This window comes from Rhineura floridana, chromosome 4 (genome assembly GCF_030035675.1).
Source record: "Rhineura floridana isolate rRhiFlo1 chromosome 4, rRhiFlo1.hap2, whole genome shotgun sequence".
NCBI lineage: Eukaryota > Metazoa > Chordata > Lepidosauria > Squamata > Rhineuridae > Rhineura > Rhineura floridana.
In genome coordinates this window covers 132587816-132601191 of record NC_084483.1, presented here as the reverse complement: position 1 = coordinate 132601191, position 13376 = coordinate 132587816, and the positions used below count along the sequence as shown (strand labels likewise).

The following is a 13376-nucleotide window of genomic DNA, read 5'->3' as shown; positions in this document are numbered from 1 at the left end:
ATCTGACAAAGAAACTTGATATATACTGTTTTATGAATTTTATTATTAATGGATGACATTAATAGATCATAAACATTTGTTTATATACTGACTAGACAAAATGCTGTTGCAAGGCACATCTCTGGAATTGTATGTATGAGATTTGTACAAAACTGTACAAAATATAAAAAACAAGTAGTGTGGATATTTCACTAATGTAATAATTTGTAAACAGAGATGTAAATTTTTGCAATATTTCTTGGAAGCAGAGTTGGCTTAAGGCAGAAGATATTGTACGCTGATTCCTTCCTCAGTTTCCTAGTTTCCCCATATACCCATACCTTAGCAGTAAAAATATATCATAAATAATTTACTTCTTGCTGCCTTTCAATTGTATCTGTCATCTGAAGTGTGTCCTTACTTGGCCTACTTTGATGTTACTTGGGTTTTTTTCAAGTAATCTCTTCGGTTCCAGTTGTGCAGATGGACTTAGACCCAGCAGAAATCCAGCTACCAATCTGCTCACTAAAAATCCCCCCCATTACTCAATAGCACAAAGTATAACTGGTGTGCCCACCCCCCATGATTTACATTGCCAGACAGTAATCAGATCTCGGCAGTATTCTTAAAACAACACGCCACCCACTCACATAATCTGTTAATTTTAACAGATTTATTATTTTCTTTCTGCCATATTTAAGGGTCGGGGGGTGGATCGGCATCCACCCACGTCTTCGCAACACAGTAGGAGCTTGGAACTGTGTGGGACCTGACCTGACCCACGCGGGGTTCCATATAGTCACTGAATGATGGTGACACGGGAAAGTCACTCTGCCCCTACTTTTCTAGCCAATCTGCAACTACACGGGTCAAACGTTTTACAAGATTCTCTTTCATAGCCTGGTACTGAACTCGGGCTTGGAAAATAGATCCCGGGGCTACCGCTCAGAGCTATAGTGGCCTGATTTACTTCCTGTTTTCTCTTTTTTTTTACTCAGGAGTCGGACAAACCCCGAACCTTGACGCCTCAGGCACCGGCCGCGGGCGCTTCGTCTGCTTTCCTTCCCAGTGTCTGCAGCGAGGCGGGAGGCCGCTGGAGGCCGCACTCGAGCGCAGGAGGCGGTCTATGCCAGGTCTCGCCGTTGCCGTGCTGGCGGAAGTGTAGCGCGCGTACATTTTGTGTTGTCAACTGAGAAGCTGAGTCTGAACAGGGGAGCCGAAGAGGACGTGGCTGGGGCGCTGGCGGGCGGGGTTGAAGCTCGCAGCCAGTCATGGAGACGTGGAATATGAATCTACCCCGGGGACCCGAAAACCTGTGCTTCGACAAGGACGAGTTTATGAAGGTGAGGAGGCCACCGAACAGGAGGGCTGGGCCAAAGTCATCTTCCCTGAAGGAAGATGAGGAGAAAAGGGCTTGCGAGGCAGGGAGCGAAGAAAATTTTTCGGGGAGATACGGTGTGAGTCCGTGTAGGTAGGAGACAGACTGGGCTGGAGTGATTCACAGGCCTAACAACTCCATGGAAGCTCCTTTCTGACCCCTTCCCCCGCCCCCAAAACCCTTTCAGAGCAGCAATAGCTCTTTTTTCTCCTTGGTACGGTTCGGATTGTCAAATGAGAATTTGTATATACATTATGTTGTTTTATTCTAGTCCATGCACGGGGGAGAGAAATACATGGTGTGAGCAAGCTTTGGTCCTTTAGCTGTTGCTGAATTTGTAATTCCCATCAGCCCCAGCAGCAAGCATGGCCAATGGCCAGGGATGACGGGAGTTGTAGTTCAGCAACATCTGAACTACCACCTGTTTAATAGATAATCACTAATAGGCAAAAAAATTGCGGTTTAAGAATGTACCTATAGCCAACAGATATTTCTATCAAACTTTAAAAAGCAGGGAAATTGAGCAGCTATACTGAATGCACCAGGGGAGCAGAAGACGTGACCTCTCTGAGATACTGTACTGCCCTACAAATTTGTAGAAATGCAAACACAGTTTGGGTTGGTCTTTCACAGTCCAGTCCACATCCTGTGTAGCTTGGAAGAATTTGGTACCATGTGCCTCTGAGCATATGGTGAGTGGTGGCAACACCTGCAATCAGCCCAAATACAGAAACAAGACATGTGCTGTGCTGATCTTGGGAGAAGCCATGACTGTCTAAAGTGAAATAAAGGTCTGGTGCGGATGTGGCCAGGGACACTTTTGGTTTAAATTTGGGTGGGAGGCTACATGTGCCTGCTGTAGAATACAAAGGTGGGGGAAATCTTGAAAAAGAATGATACTGTTCACAATGTTTTCCTTTTGGAAAGGAAAGGGCTTGCCCAGTGCCCACCCATCCAATTTTCCTCCCTCTCCTTCCCCTATTGTATGGCAGTACAATATCTCAGAGAAGAGCTCAGGTCTCCTGCTCCCCTGGTGCATTCACTATAGCTGCCCAATCCCTGCTTTTTAAAGTTTGATAGAAATAGCTGTGGGCTATAGGTATGTTCTTAAACCACAAGGGTTTTTTTTGCCTTAGTGAATTTCTCTGCTTTTTAATCCGGGGGGTAAGAAATGGGATCCTGTGCAAGTTTGCTGTGAATAGATTGATCATTTACATGCTTACTGAGTTCAATGGGATTTACCTCACTGCAATCATGCTTAGAATAGGTGAAACTGACCATGGGGGTGGGGGGATGGGGATGGGGGGGGGAGGAAGGGCAGAGGGAAGGAGGAATGGGAGTGGGGGAGGGGGAGGAGGGCAGGTTTGATCATTTGCATGCTTATTGAGTTCAGTGGGATTTACTCCCATGCAATCATGCTTAGGATAGGTGAAACTGACCATGGGGGAGGGGAAGGGGGAGGGGATAGGAGGAGGAGAGCAGGGCAGGTTTGATCATTTGCGTGCTTTTTGAGTTTTCTCCCACCCAAATTTAAACCGAAGCTGTCACTGGCCACATCCACAGCAGAACTTTATTTCACTTTAGACAGTTATGGCTTCCCCCAAAGAATCCTGGGAATTTTAGTTTGCGAAGGGTGCTGAGAGTTGTTAGGAGACGGCCTATTCCCCTCACAAGAATAGGTTCCCACAAGAGGGGCTGTCTGTTAAACCACTCTGGAATTCTGTCAGGGGAATAGGACTCTCCTAACAACTTTCAGCACCTTTCCCAAACTACACTTCCCAGGATTCTTTGGGGGAAGCCATAACTGTCTAAAGTGAAATAAATGCCTGGCGTGGGTGTGACCCCCTGATTAGCCAAGCCAAACATCGGTAAGTATGGCTTTTAGAACACTGACAGCTGGGTCTTAGCATGCCTGAGATTATCATTGACTCCAATGTTAAATTTCTTAAATTGATTAAAAATCATCCAGGCATTTTTTAAAAACTTTAAACTGCAGAGGATGAAGGTCAGAGTATGGGGCAAGGTGAGTAATAGGATTACAGGTACTCTGTGAACATGGCTGACTTTTAATTAATTTCAACCAGTTATGAGACCATTGACAGAAAAAAGTCCAACAGGGGTCTGGATTTTTTTCTCTTGTTTTACACGTTGAACTCTCAATTCTCTCTAAGTGTTTTGTGTATCACCATGAAATCTTCGAGGATTGATAAGCAAGCATTTCTGAGTTCAGGACTATTAAGTTTTGCAAGGTTTTGTTTTGAAATGAGCTTATGGGAAGCAGTAGAATGGCATGGGGGTATTTTCAATTTAACATTGCGGAATGTGAAAAATCCATGCTGACTATAGAATACAGCCATCTTGTGGCTGTATAATAATGTCTGGACCTAGTGGGCTTCCCTTGGATGGACATACCTCAAAGTTAGTGTGCAACTGACACCACATTTCTAATTACAGTGCCTTGCAAAAATAATCAGACCCCTGACCAATGCTCTCATATTTTTTTTAAAAAAGTAAATGTAGTGCCTTCAAGTTGATTCCGGCTTATGGCGACCATATGAATAGGGTTTTCATGGTAAGTGGTATTCAGAAAGTGGTTTTACTGTTGCCTTCCTCTGAGGCTGAGAGGCAGTGACTGGCCCAAAGTCACCCAGTGAGTTTCATGGCTGTGTGGGGATGCGAACCCTGGTCTCCCAGGTCGTAGTCCAACACTCTAACCACTACGCGTCAATGGCTGTTGCTCTCATATTACTGAATTATAAATGGTACATTGTAATTTTGTACTATATGATAGTTTATTTTGAAACACTGAAACTCAAAATCAATTATTGTAAGGGAACATTGGTTTTATTTGGGAAATGTTTGTAAGAAACATAAAAAACTGAAACATGTTGCTCACATAAGTATTCAACCCCTGTGTTGTGGAAACTCCTAGTTTACACAGATGAAAGAAATTGCCCTATCAAGGGCACAATTATGTTACCATTGGCCTCCACTTGTGAACCATTAAAGCTGCTGTCACATTGTCAGGATAAAAACCCCACTGTTGAAGGATCGTTGGTCAGGCTGTGGATCTGAAGGAAAATGAAGACCAAACAGCATTCTACAGAAGTGAGAGATAATGTAATACAAGCGCATAGATTAGGAAAAGGGTACAAAATAATATCCACAGTGAGCACAGTTGGATCAATAATCAGGAAGTGGAAGCTGCATCACACACCACCCAGGAGCTGCTGAAAAAAGGCCGTCCCTCAAAACTCAGCGCTCAAACAAGGAGACTTGTGAGAGAAGCCACAGAGAAGCCAACAATCACTTGGAAGGAGCTACAGAGTTCAGTGGCTGGGAGTGGAGTAATGGTGCACCAGTCAGCCATATCAAGAGCTCTGCATAACACTGGCCTGTATGGGAGGATGGCAAGAAAGAAGCCATTACTCAAAAAGTACCATCTAAAAATATGTCTGGAGTTTGCCAGAAAGCATGAGAGTGCCCCAGGTGTGATGTGGGAAAAGGTTTTGTGGTCAAAGGAGACCAGGACAGAGCTTTTTGGCCAAAACTCAAAGCACTACTTGTGGCACAAACCTAACACTGCCCATGTCTCAAGACACACCATCCGTACAGTGAAGTATGGTGGTGGCAGCATCATGCTGTGGGGACACTTCTCATCAGCAGGGACTGAGCATCTTGTTAAAATTGAAGGGGAAATGGATGGAGCAAAATATAGGGAAATACTGCTAGAGAACCTGCTTCAGTCCACTAAAAAACTGAGGCTTGGGAGAAAATTCACTTTTCAGCAGGACAATGATCCCAAGCACAAGGCCAAAGCAACATTGGAGTGGCTCAAAAACAAAAAGGTGAATGTCCTACAGTGGCCCAGTCAAAGTCCTGATCTCAATCCCATTGAGAATCTGTGGTGCTCTTTGAAAATTGTGGTCCACAAGCAACGTCCAACCAACCTGAACGACCTGGAGCAAATCTGCTAAGAAGAATGGGCCAAAATCCCTATGACTCTGTGTGCAAAGCTGGTACATACCTACCCAACAGAGTTAAAGTTGTTATTGCAACGAAAGGTGGTTCTACCAAATATTGGGCGTGAATACTTATGCAAGCAACATGTTCCAGTTTTTTATGTTTCTTACAAACAGTTCCCAATATAAAACCAATGTCAAAATAATGGATTTTGAGTTTCAGTGTTTCAAAATTAAATATCATACAGAATAAAATTACAATGTACCATTTGTAATTCAGTAATATGAGAGCATTGGTCAGGGGTCTGATTACTTTTGCAAGGCATTGTAGATATCCACTACACCTCTTCCAAAAGAATTGCCCATTGGCGATGTTGGCTGGGGAATCCAGTTCCAACCTGGAGGGTGCCCATGTTAGCTATTTTTTCCCTAATATGACCCACGCTATGTTGAGCCACAACCCTGTTTTCATCCCAGTTCATCAGCTGGCAACCAATAGTGTACAGCAGTGGGGAAACCCCTTGCCTGTGGGCCTAGTTAGGCCATTCAGGCCTCCCCATTTGGCCCGCAAGGCTGTTTGGCCAGACCATGCCCACCTGCCCTATACCTGATGTCATTTAAAATCTTATTACTACTGCATCAACCAGCTGATGGGCAGCACATACAAAGTGCTGTGCACCTGACTTTTCAAACTGCAACAATCAGCTGATGGTTGGAGTTTAAGGAGTACTGTGCGTTGTGCTGGAATCTGAAAAAAAATGTTTGGCTAGCTGCTTTCTGATCTATTCCTTTCTGTGTCCATATACCATTTACCTAAACATTTTTTCCTGATCATCAGTTTTATTTCTCATACCTATCATCTAGGCATCAGTGTTCTCAGAAACACACCATCTTTTGATTTATCATATTTTGGTTTCCTCTAATTTTCTGCACTTATAATAATTCTGGTGTTAAATTTCACTATTGCAATATGACTAAGATTGTCTGTTGTCCCATATAGTAACTGGAAAACTGCTATAAATTATTGTATTATGTAAACTATGGTGACAATCCTAAATTCAATTTAACTGGGAATAATTCCTATGGAACTCAGTGGGGATACTGAGTATACATGCATAGAATTGCTTGGTAAAAAGAATAAATAAAATATACTCAGGCAGGTGTTAGAAATGTCATCTGGGGGAAAAATGAGATTCATGTACTGCAAATTGGCTAAGAGATGTTGGTTTAAAATTAATAATGATTCCAAAATCCCATTGGCAAGTTAGCAAAAAGAACTTAAATAAAGAATAAGGCTATAAAAAGTTCATTTGAACTATCGCATGATTACAAGAAGTCAGGATATTGGACGCTCAAACAAGGATGTGCCCCAAGGAGAGGAAGGCAGTGCCTCTGTTGTGTTATAACCCACAGTGTCAGACTGGTGGCACTATTACTATTTTCTTTTTATGTATATATTTTGAAATAAGAAGAAAGGTGAAAATAGAGAAGGCATACCTATTATACTACAGACTTGAGTTGCATTGTCATTAATTGCTTCTCTAAGGGAACGATCGGAATTGTGAGCTGGGTAGTAGGTATATCTAAAAGACTTTTTAACACTGGGAAAGCCATGACAATTAAATAAGTATGAAGCCAATATAAGTGTGTAGTCACACTGTCTTGTATAAACCCAGAGAAAAAGGAAGATGGGCATCTCATATAATCCTTTATTTCTTTCAACTCCTGTTTCACTTTACCAAATTCAGTTGCCATCTCTTGTCTACTCTGTCCCAGTTCTTGTTTCGTTATCTTAATCTCATCCATTATCTTCTGAAACATATCCAGAGGGGAAAACCCTTCCAGGGATACATCCAGGGTCTCTGCCACTTCTTTGATTGTCATTCTTAAAGCCGAAGAAAAAACCCTTCAAATTTCCAATATAGCCACAATTCCCAAGCAAAGAGTAATTTGCTTCTTTTTCCAGCAATAAGGGGGTTAATATTCCAGGCCTGTTGACATCATCTGGCCAGCACAGTTCTTATCTCCCGCACGTCCAAGAATGCAAAACAAATTTGGTTCACAACGCCGAACAATTAGTAACATACACAAACAGCAGATTCGTCTAAAGAAAGTAGTCCAAGAAAAAGTAGTCCCAGACATATATCAATCAAATAATCATCTAGATCAGATTTTCTCTTCGGGTAAGTTGCCCCTCATCCGTTTTAATCTTTATAGTTTCCAAATTCAGGCCAGCTTTTTGCCATAAAAAATAAGATAAGCTTTTTAAATTTTCTTTCCTCCTCCTTAATTCCTTGTATAAAAGAGAGAAGTGTAACTCACCCAGGTATCTTGATTTCTGATTCTTAAACAAATCTCTTTTACTGTAGTAATTTAAGCCAAATGATAAGATTAGACAGAAGAAAGCTCGCCCGTTGTGGATCGTTTAAAAGAAAAAACGTCTCGCTTTTTTCAGCCCAGCTTGCTGGAAGTCCTAACTCCGTCCTCGGCTGCTAGGTATGCCTTCCTTTCCCAGGGAATTCCTGATCGATTCCAGCCACCGACAGCCTACCGAAGATTATGCACCATTTAAATTTTGAGAACAGAGAATTGGAATTATGCCCAAAAATTTGCATGCCTTCTGAATTTATTTCTAGAGGTTTCAGTACTGCATAGCATAGATTAAAATATTTATTTGACATTTCAATAGTACTAATTATTTAGGCTTCACAACCAAAATCACTTTAATACATCAGTACAACTGTGTTTACAGGTCTTCTCTTTTAGTGTCGTCTTCAGAACAAGAAGTGCTTCTGATCTATGGACCTCATTTTTTTATTGTTTGTCATGTGCCTATCTTATTCATTCACTTCAAGTGTGTTGGAAGTTAGATAAACATAAACTGCTTTCACAAAGAATAACATTTTCTGTGATAAGCAATTTATGAAATCATTATGCTTCTTCTCTGTTTCATATGTAGCCTGACTTTGATGTCGATCACTTCGTGTCTGAGTGCAGGAAACGTGTTCAGTTGGAAGAGCTTCGGGATGATCTTGAGCTCTACTACAAACTTCTTAAAACTGCAATGATAGAGCTCATAAATAAGGATTATGCAGACTTTGTTAATCTTTCCACCAATCTGGTAAGTTTCAAATTTGATGTTTATTATATATTCCAAGACCCTAATATTAAACATACTTCCAAAAGCAGGGCCTTATAGTCCTACAGATACTGTGGGGCTCCATCTCCCTTCAGCTCTAGCCATTATGCCAGTAGTCTGGGTTGATGGGAATTGTACTGCAGCCACATTTGGAGGTTCACAGGTTCTTACCCTTATCAAAAAGGAAGCGACATTTTAAGAAGGCACTGGAAGTTTCTAGATAAGGACTTGGTGGGCGAGCAGGCTGGTTGAGGTGGCTGGGCAGGCAGGCTGCACTGTGGTACAGAGTAGAACATTATGTCATAGGATATTTTGATGTACAGGAGGAAGAGACTGGTTAAAAACAAGCTTGGATTAAAATCCCGTAGCTATATATATGAAAACCCTGTGCTATTACTGCTCATTGATGGATGCTAGAAAAAAAGAGAGTAAACAAACCAAAAAGCTCTTTATCGCATCATATTTGCATCCCACATTTTCTTCAAGGAGTGCAAATGGTGTATATATTTACATATACAAATGTAGTAGCTTCTTCATTTGTTTCAACTGTTCATTTTACGCTTTGGCAATTTCTTTAGGTTGGCATGGACAAAGCCCTTAATCAGCTTTCAGTGCCTTTAGGACAACTGCGAGAAGAAGTTATGGTACGTTCTGAAATAACTTCTCATATCAAGGCCTTATGAAACAGCTGCCATTTATTTATGGGGTTTTGTGGGGATATTTGTCCGATTTTCAGAAACTAACCTATCTGCTCATATTCTACGTGGTGCTGAGACATGGGGATTCCATGAGGCAGCAAAAAACATTTTGTCATAACATTTAAAAGGCATTTTATGAGCCCTTCTGTGTGGTAAAAATAGAAACAAGAACACCATTGCTAGGAATTAGAGTATGCTTAATTATTTGTATCAGTTGTGTCAAATAGGCTTCCCAAGGTTAACCATTTCATTTTTCTTCTAGACATGCAAATACCTGATTCTGTAAAATAGATTATTTGTTTCTGTCACATCTTTTCTCTGAGAGCTATTTCAGTGAAACGTAGCTGATGCTGATAAGCTGGAATTTAAACTGTGCCTCATATTTTTGTCCAAATAGATTTATCTTTAACAGCAAATAATTAAAGAGATCCCTGGAATGTTGTAACAGCCAGATCAGGTAGGAATTTTCCAGGCTAGGTTTCCTCTAATGAGTGTTTTACTTTATTGAGATTTCAGTTTTGAGACTTGCAGTATATCATTTTGATTGACTGATTTTTATCGATAGTATCTCTAGTTGAAAATGGCTAACAGCTAGACCTTAACTTATCTAAAAAACATAAAGAGTGCCCTGAGAAGACAAAGTTCCGTTGGAATGTAGTGGATGGTAACTCAATCCACTTGCTTTTTCATGCTTTCTTGGGTTTATTTGTTTGTTTATTATTTGATTTATATCCTGCCCTTCCTCCCAGCAGGAGCCCAGGGTGGCAAACAAAAGCACTAAAAACACTTTAAAACATCATAAAAACAGACATTAAAACAAAACAACTTTAAAAACATTTTTTTAAAAAAAAAAAGCTTTCAAGACATCTTTCTAAAAAAAGTTAAACATTTTTTTTAAAAAAGTTTATAAACATATTAAAAAGCAATTCCAACACAGATTGAGACTGGGATAACGTCTCAACTTAAAGGAAAGTAGGACTATGTTGATTAAATATGCAGATGAAACTAAAAATTCAAAATATTATTAAGAACCAGCAAGGCTTGCAAGATTAGCTGTATGACCTCATGAACTGAAGGAATACATGTGGGATGGAATTACTCTGAGCCATAAGTGTGAAAAGATAACTAGAATAATTTCTAGATGTTTCTTATTCTACAGGGCCCCAATGAGATTAAATTGACAACAAGAGCCGAAGTGTTGTTTCTCTTTGGGCCAAACTTCCTCATACTTAATTTCCCTGAGTTGTACTGTTACCATTTCTCCTCACCTGTTGGTTCTTCGTAGCCATTTCATTACTACTCTACTTAATGAACCAGGAGCTACATTCCTTTTGTTTTGTCACTGCCTGGAAACTCATAATTTTAACTGGCTCTGTTGAAATTTAATAGGGCTCTGAAGGTGAAATTTGTAAAGTGTGTTCTTTAGAACTCATGCTCCCAAGCAGAAAGCCAGAATGGAGCTTCCATCCAGAACTTGTACCCTTCGAACTTTAGCTTGGTGGTGTGGAAGGATGTTTCCTACGTGCCCAACTCTAGTGATGATAAAAGCCCCAGGTTACATGGGGGAAAGTCCAAAATGTGACTCTTTCCTACACCACTGTTGGCCAAGCTTCCAAACAGAAAAGCTGTTGTCATGTGACCTCAGACATCCGATATTTCTGGAGTGGCAGTGGATAAATACACCTTTGGCTCCCATGCTGCTACGATAATATTGGAAAGGGACCTTAGGCATTCTCAGAAAGAAACAGAAGTTATATCAACAGTGGGATACTATCAGTTGGATATAATGTGTCTCTGATGCCCACTTGGAAATTGCCTATGGCCATCTAGCCTTGCAATCTCCTGTCATTTCCACCTTTCTTTTCGTTTGTAGTCCACCATAGGAAAGACTTACTACAAAAAGGTAGGTAGGTTTATAATTAATATAGCATGGCCTGAAGCAAAGGATCTGCCTGGGCTCCATGTTTGGGCGGGGGAAGGCACTCCAGCTGAGCACATAATAGAAGGTGTCTGAGGCTTAGCTTTGAATAAGTGTTTTGAGGACTTAAATGCTTATGCATTTTAATATGGCTCAAAAGATATATGATTAATTTTGTGTGAGAGTGCATGTAGTTGCTTGGTTTACTTGAAAGGAAAGGGGGGGGTTCTTTCTAAGAGGCTGCAGTCCCTGAGGCACCGATTGCTCTCTCTTGCGAGCACTATAGTTTTTTAAATACTTACAATTCCACCCCCATTTTTGTGAAGCAGAATATTCTAAAGTTTACTCTTTTCTTTGTTTCTTTCCAGAGTCTTAAGTCATGTGTCAGTGAAGGAATTCAAGCAATTGATGAACGGCTGTCTAAACAAGAAGATATCAGAAGAAAAAAGGTACAATAGGCAAATTTATTTATTTGCATTTTTACAGCAGAAGGGGGAATGAATTAATATATATACCACCATGTGAAAATCTAATATTTAGTTTGAGGGCATTTAATGCAATCTTCCAACATGGCAAAATAAAAAGGCACTTAATTGTAATTGTAGATTCGCTTCAGTAGAAAAATCAGCGTTGCTTCTTCTAATATACTTCCTTAGGGAACAATCCTATGGTTTCTTGGTGAGCATAACAGGAGCTGTAGGAATGGGCCTCCCCTTTTGCCTGCAGAGAGGGAGAACCATTTTCAGATACTCCCTCGTTGTGGCTGTGGAAACCTTTGTGGATATCCTCTCCCCTTTGTTGTTATTGCTCTGGTGTAAATGAGAAAAAGAGGTATGCTGGGATGGATCGAGGGAGGCTTTGGATCCAAAGCTCCTTTGTTCCCCTGGCACATCCCCAAACCAGGGAGAGAACTCCAAACTCGGAGCTGGAGCCGTAGGAAGTTGGGAGGGAAAGTGAAGATGAGGGGGAACCACAAAGCTGATGGTGACAGGAAAAAACATGTTCCCCTTTCTGCCCTCCCTGCATGAGCTCAGCAGAGATTTGGATTTTGTCAGTCTGTTTTTTAATTGTTTGCTCTTCTCGGCTTCAATCCTATACACACCGACCTGGGAGTAAGTCCCATTCAGCTCAGTGGGACTTACTGCTGAGCAGTTATGCATTGTTTAAAGTATTTACCACATACACTGAATAATGTATGTTTAAATGATGGCAAACTTGGACAGAGCCCTCTAAGACACAGGAGTTCTTGTTCTGATTCCTTGTTTTGTCTTGCACGTTCCTTTGAATGTGGTAACCGAAGGCACTATCTTCAATAAGTGCGGCAACTCTGACACAACTCACCCTGCCCCCCACCTTTGTTGCAGGAAGCACCAAGTGTACATGGCCTGGGAGCTGCATACCTAGCCATTGCTGGCAAGAAGAAATGAAGGTCACTTTGGCATAGTGGTGCACTTCAGAAATTATTATGTTTTTTTACTTCCATCTCCTTACTCTTTACTCATTGGGTTTAACAGTTTTCAGAAAATATCTGCAAATTTGTTGGGAAAGTGATAGCTCAGATTCATTATGAGAAACTTTTCTTTCTTTCTTTTTAAACAGATATGTGTCTTGAGACTTATTCAAGTTATTAAATCAGTTGAGAAAATAGAGAAAATTCTACACTCTCAAAATTCTAAAGAAGTGTCATCACTAGAAGGAAGCAGGTATCGCACTGTAATTTGATTGTTATATTCAGCAAGTTGCTTTTGCTTACTTTTGTCTACCTTTAAAATCTGTATATCAACATTTTCCCTATGAGTCCGGCCATCACAGCGGGTGTTAGCTCCACCTATTGTGCGAAGGCAAGAATGTCTTTGAAGTCAAGACTAGGGGTGTCAGGCCCCTCCCACTCTCCAGTTCATTCTTGCTTCGTACGAACAAGATTGGAAAACTTATCATTGAGATCCTATAGCGTAGCATTTAGCTAAGTTGTTTTTGTATTTGTTTATTTGTTTGACTGGGTGCGAACCCAGCGTCGCTTGTGTGTCTTCCCAGTCCTTCTTTCCCTACTTTCACTTACCTCTGTTGCTTGTTAGAGGTTTTTTCCCTCAAAGACCGCGGCTGCGGTTCTCCCTGATTTGGCTTTAACATTTTATTTTCGTTCTCTCTCCTGCTTGTCTGGCGACCCCCACAGAGACCGCGGCTGCGGCGTTCTGTGTTTTTTGACCGTTTTGAGCTTCGGGAGATCGCAGCCTTTTCTCTCCCATAGCGGTTCTGCTTTTACTCAAGTCGTGCTCTGTGGAGCCCTTGAAGAGACCGCGGC

General features: G+C 41.2%; 1 protein-coding gene across 1 annotated transcript in view; it reads left to right on the top strand.

Moving 5' to 3' along the window:
* Positions 1 to 1044: 1044 nt before the first annotated feature.
* Positions 1045 to 13376, top strand: part of COG2 (component of oligomeric golgi complex 2) — a 58584-nt gene continuing 46252 nt past the window's right edge. Inside the window, exons 1-5 of the mRNA XM_061624473.1 lie at positions 1045 to 1322; positions 8279 to 8440; positions 9037 to 9102; positions 11443 to 11523; positions 12674 to 12777. Of these exons, the coding sequence (XP_061480457.1) occupies positions 1251 to 1322; positions 8279 to 8440; positions 9037 to 9102; positions 11443 to 11523; positions 12674 to 12777 (485 nt within the window). The 5' untranslated portion in view covers positions 1045 to 1250. The remainder of the gene's footprint in view (positions 1323 to 8278; positions 8441 to 9036; positions 9103 to 11442; positions 11524 to 12673; positions 12778 to 13376) is intronic.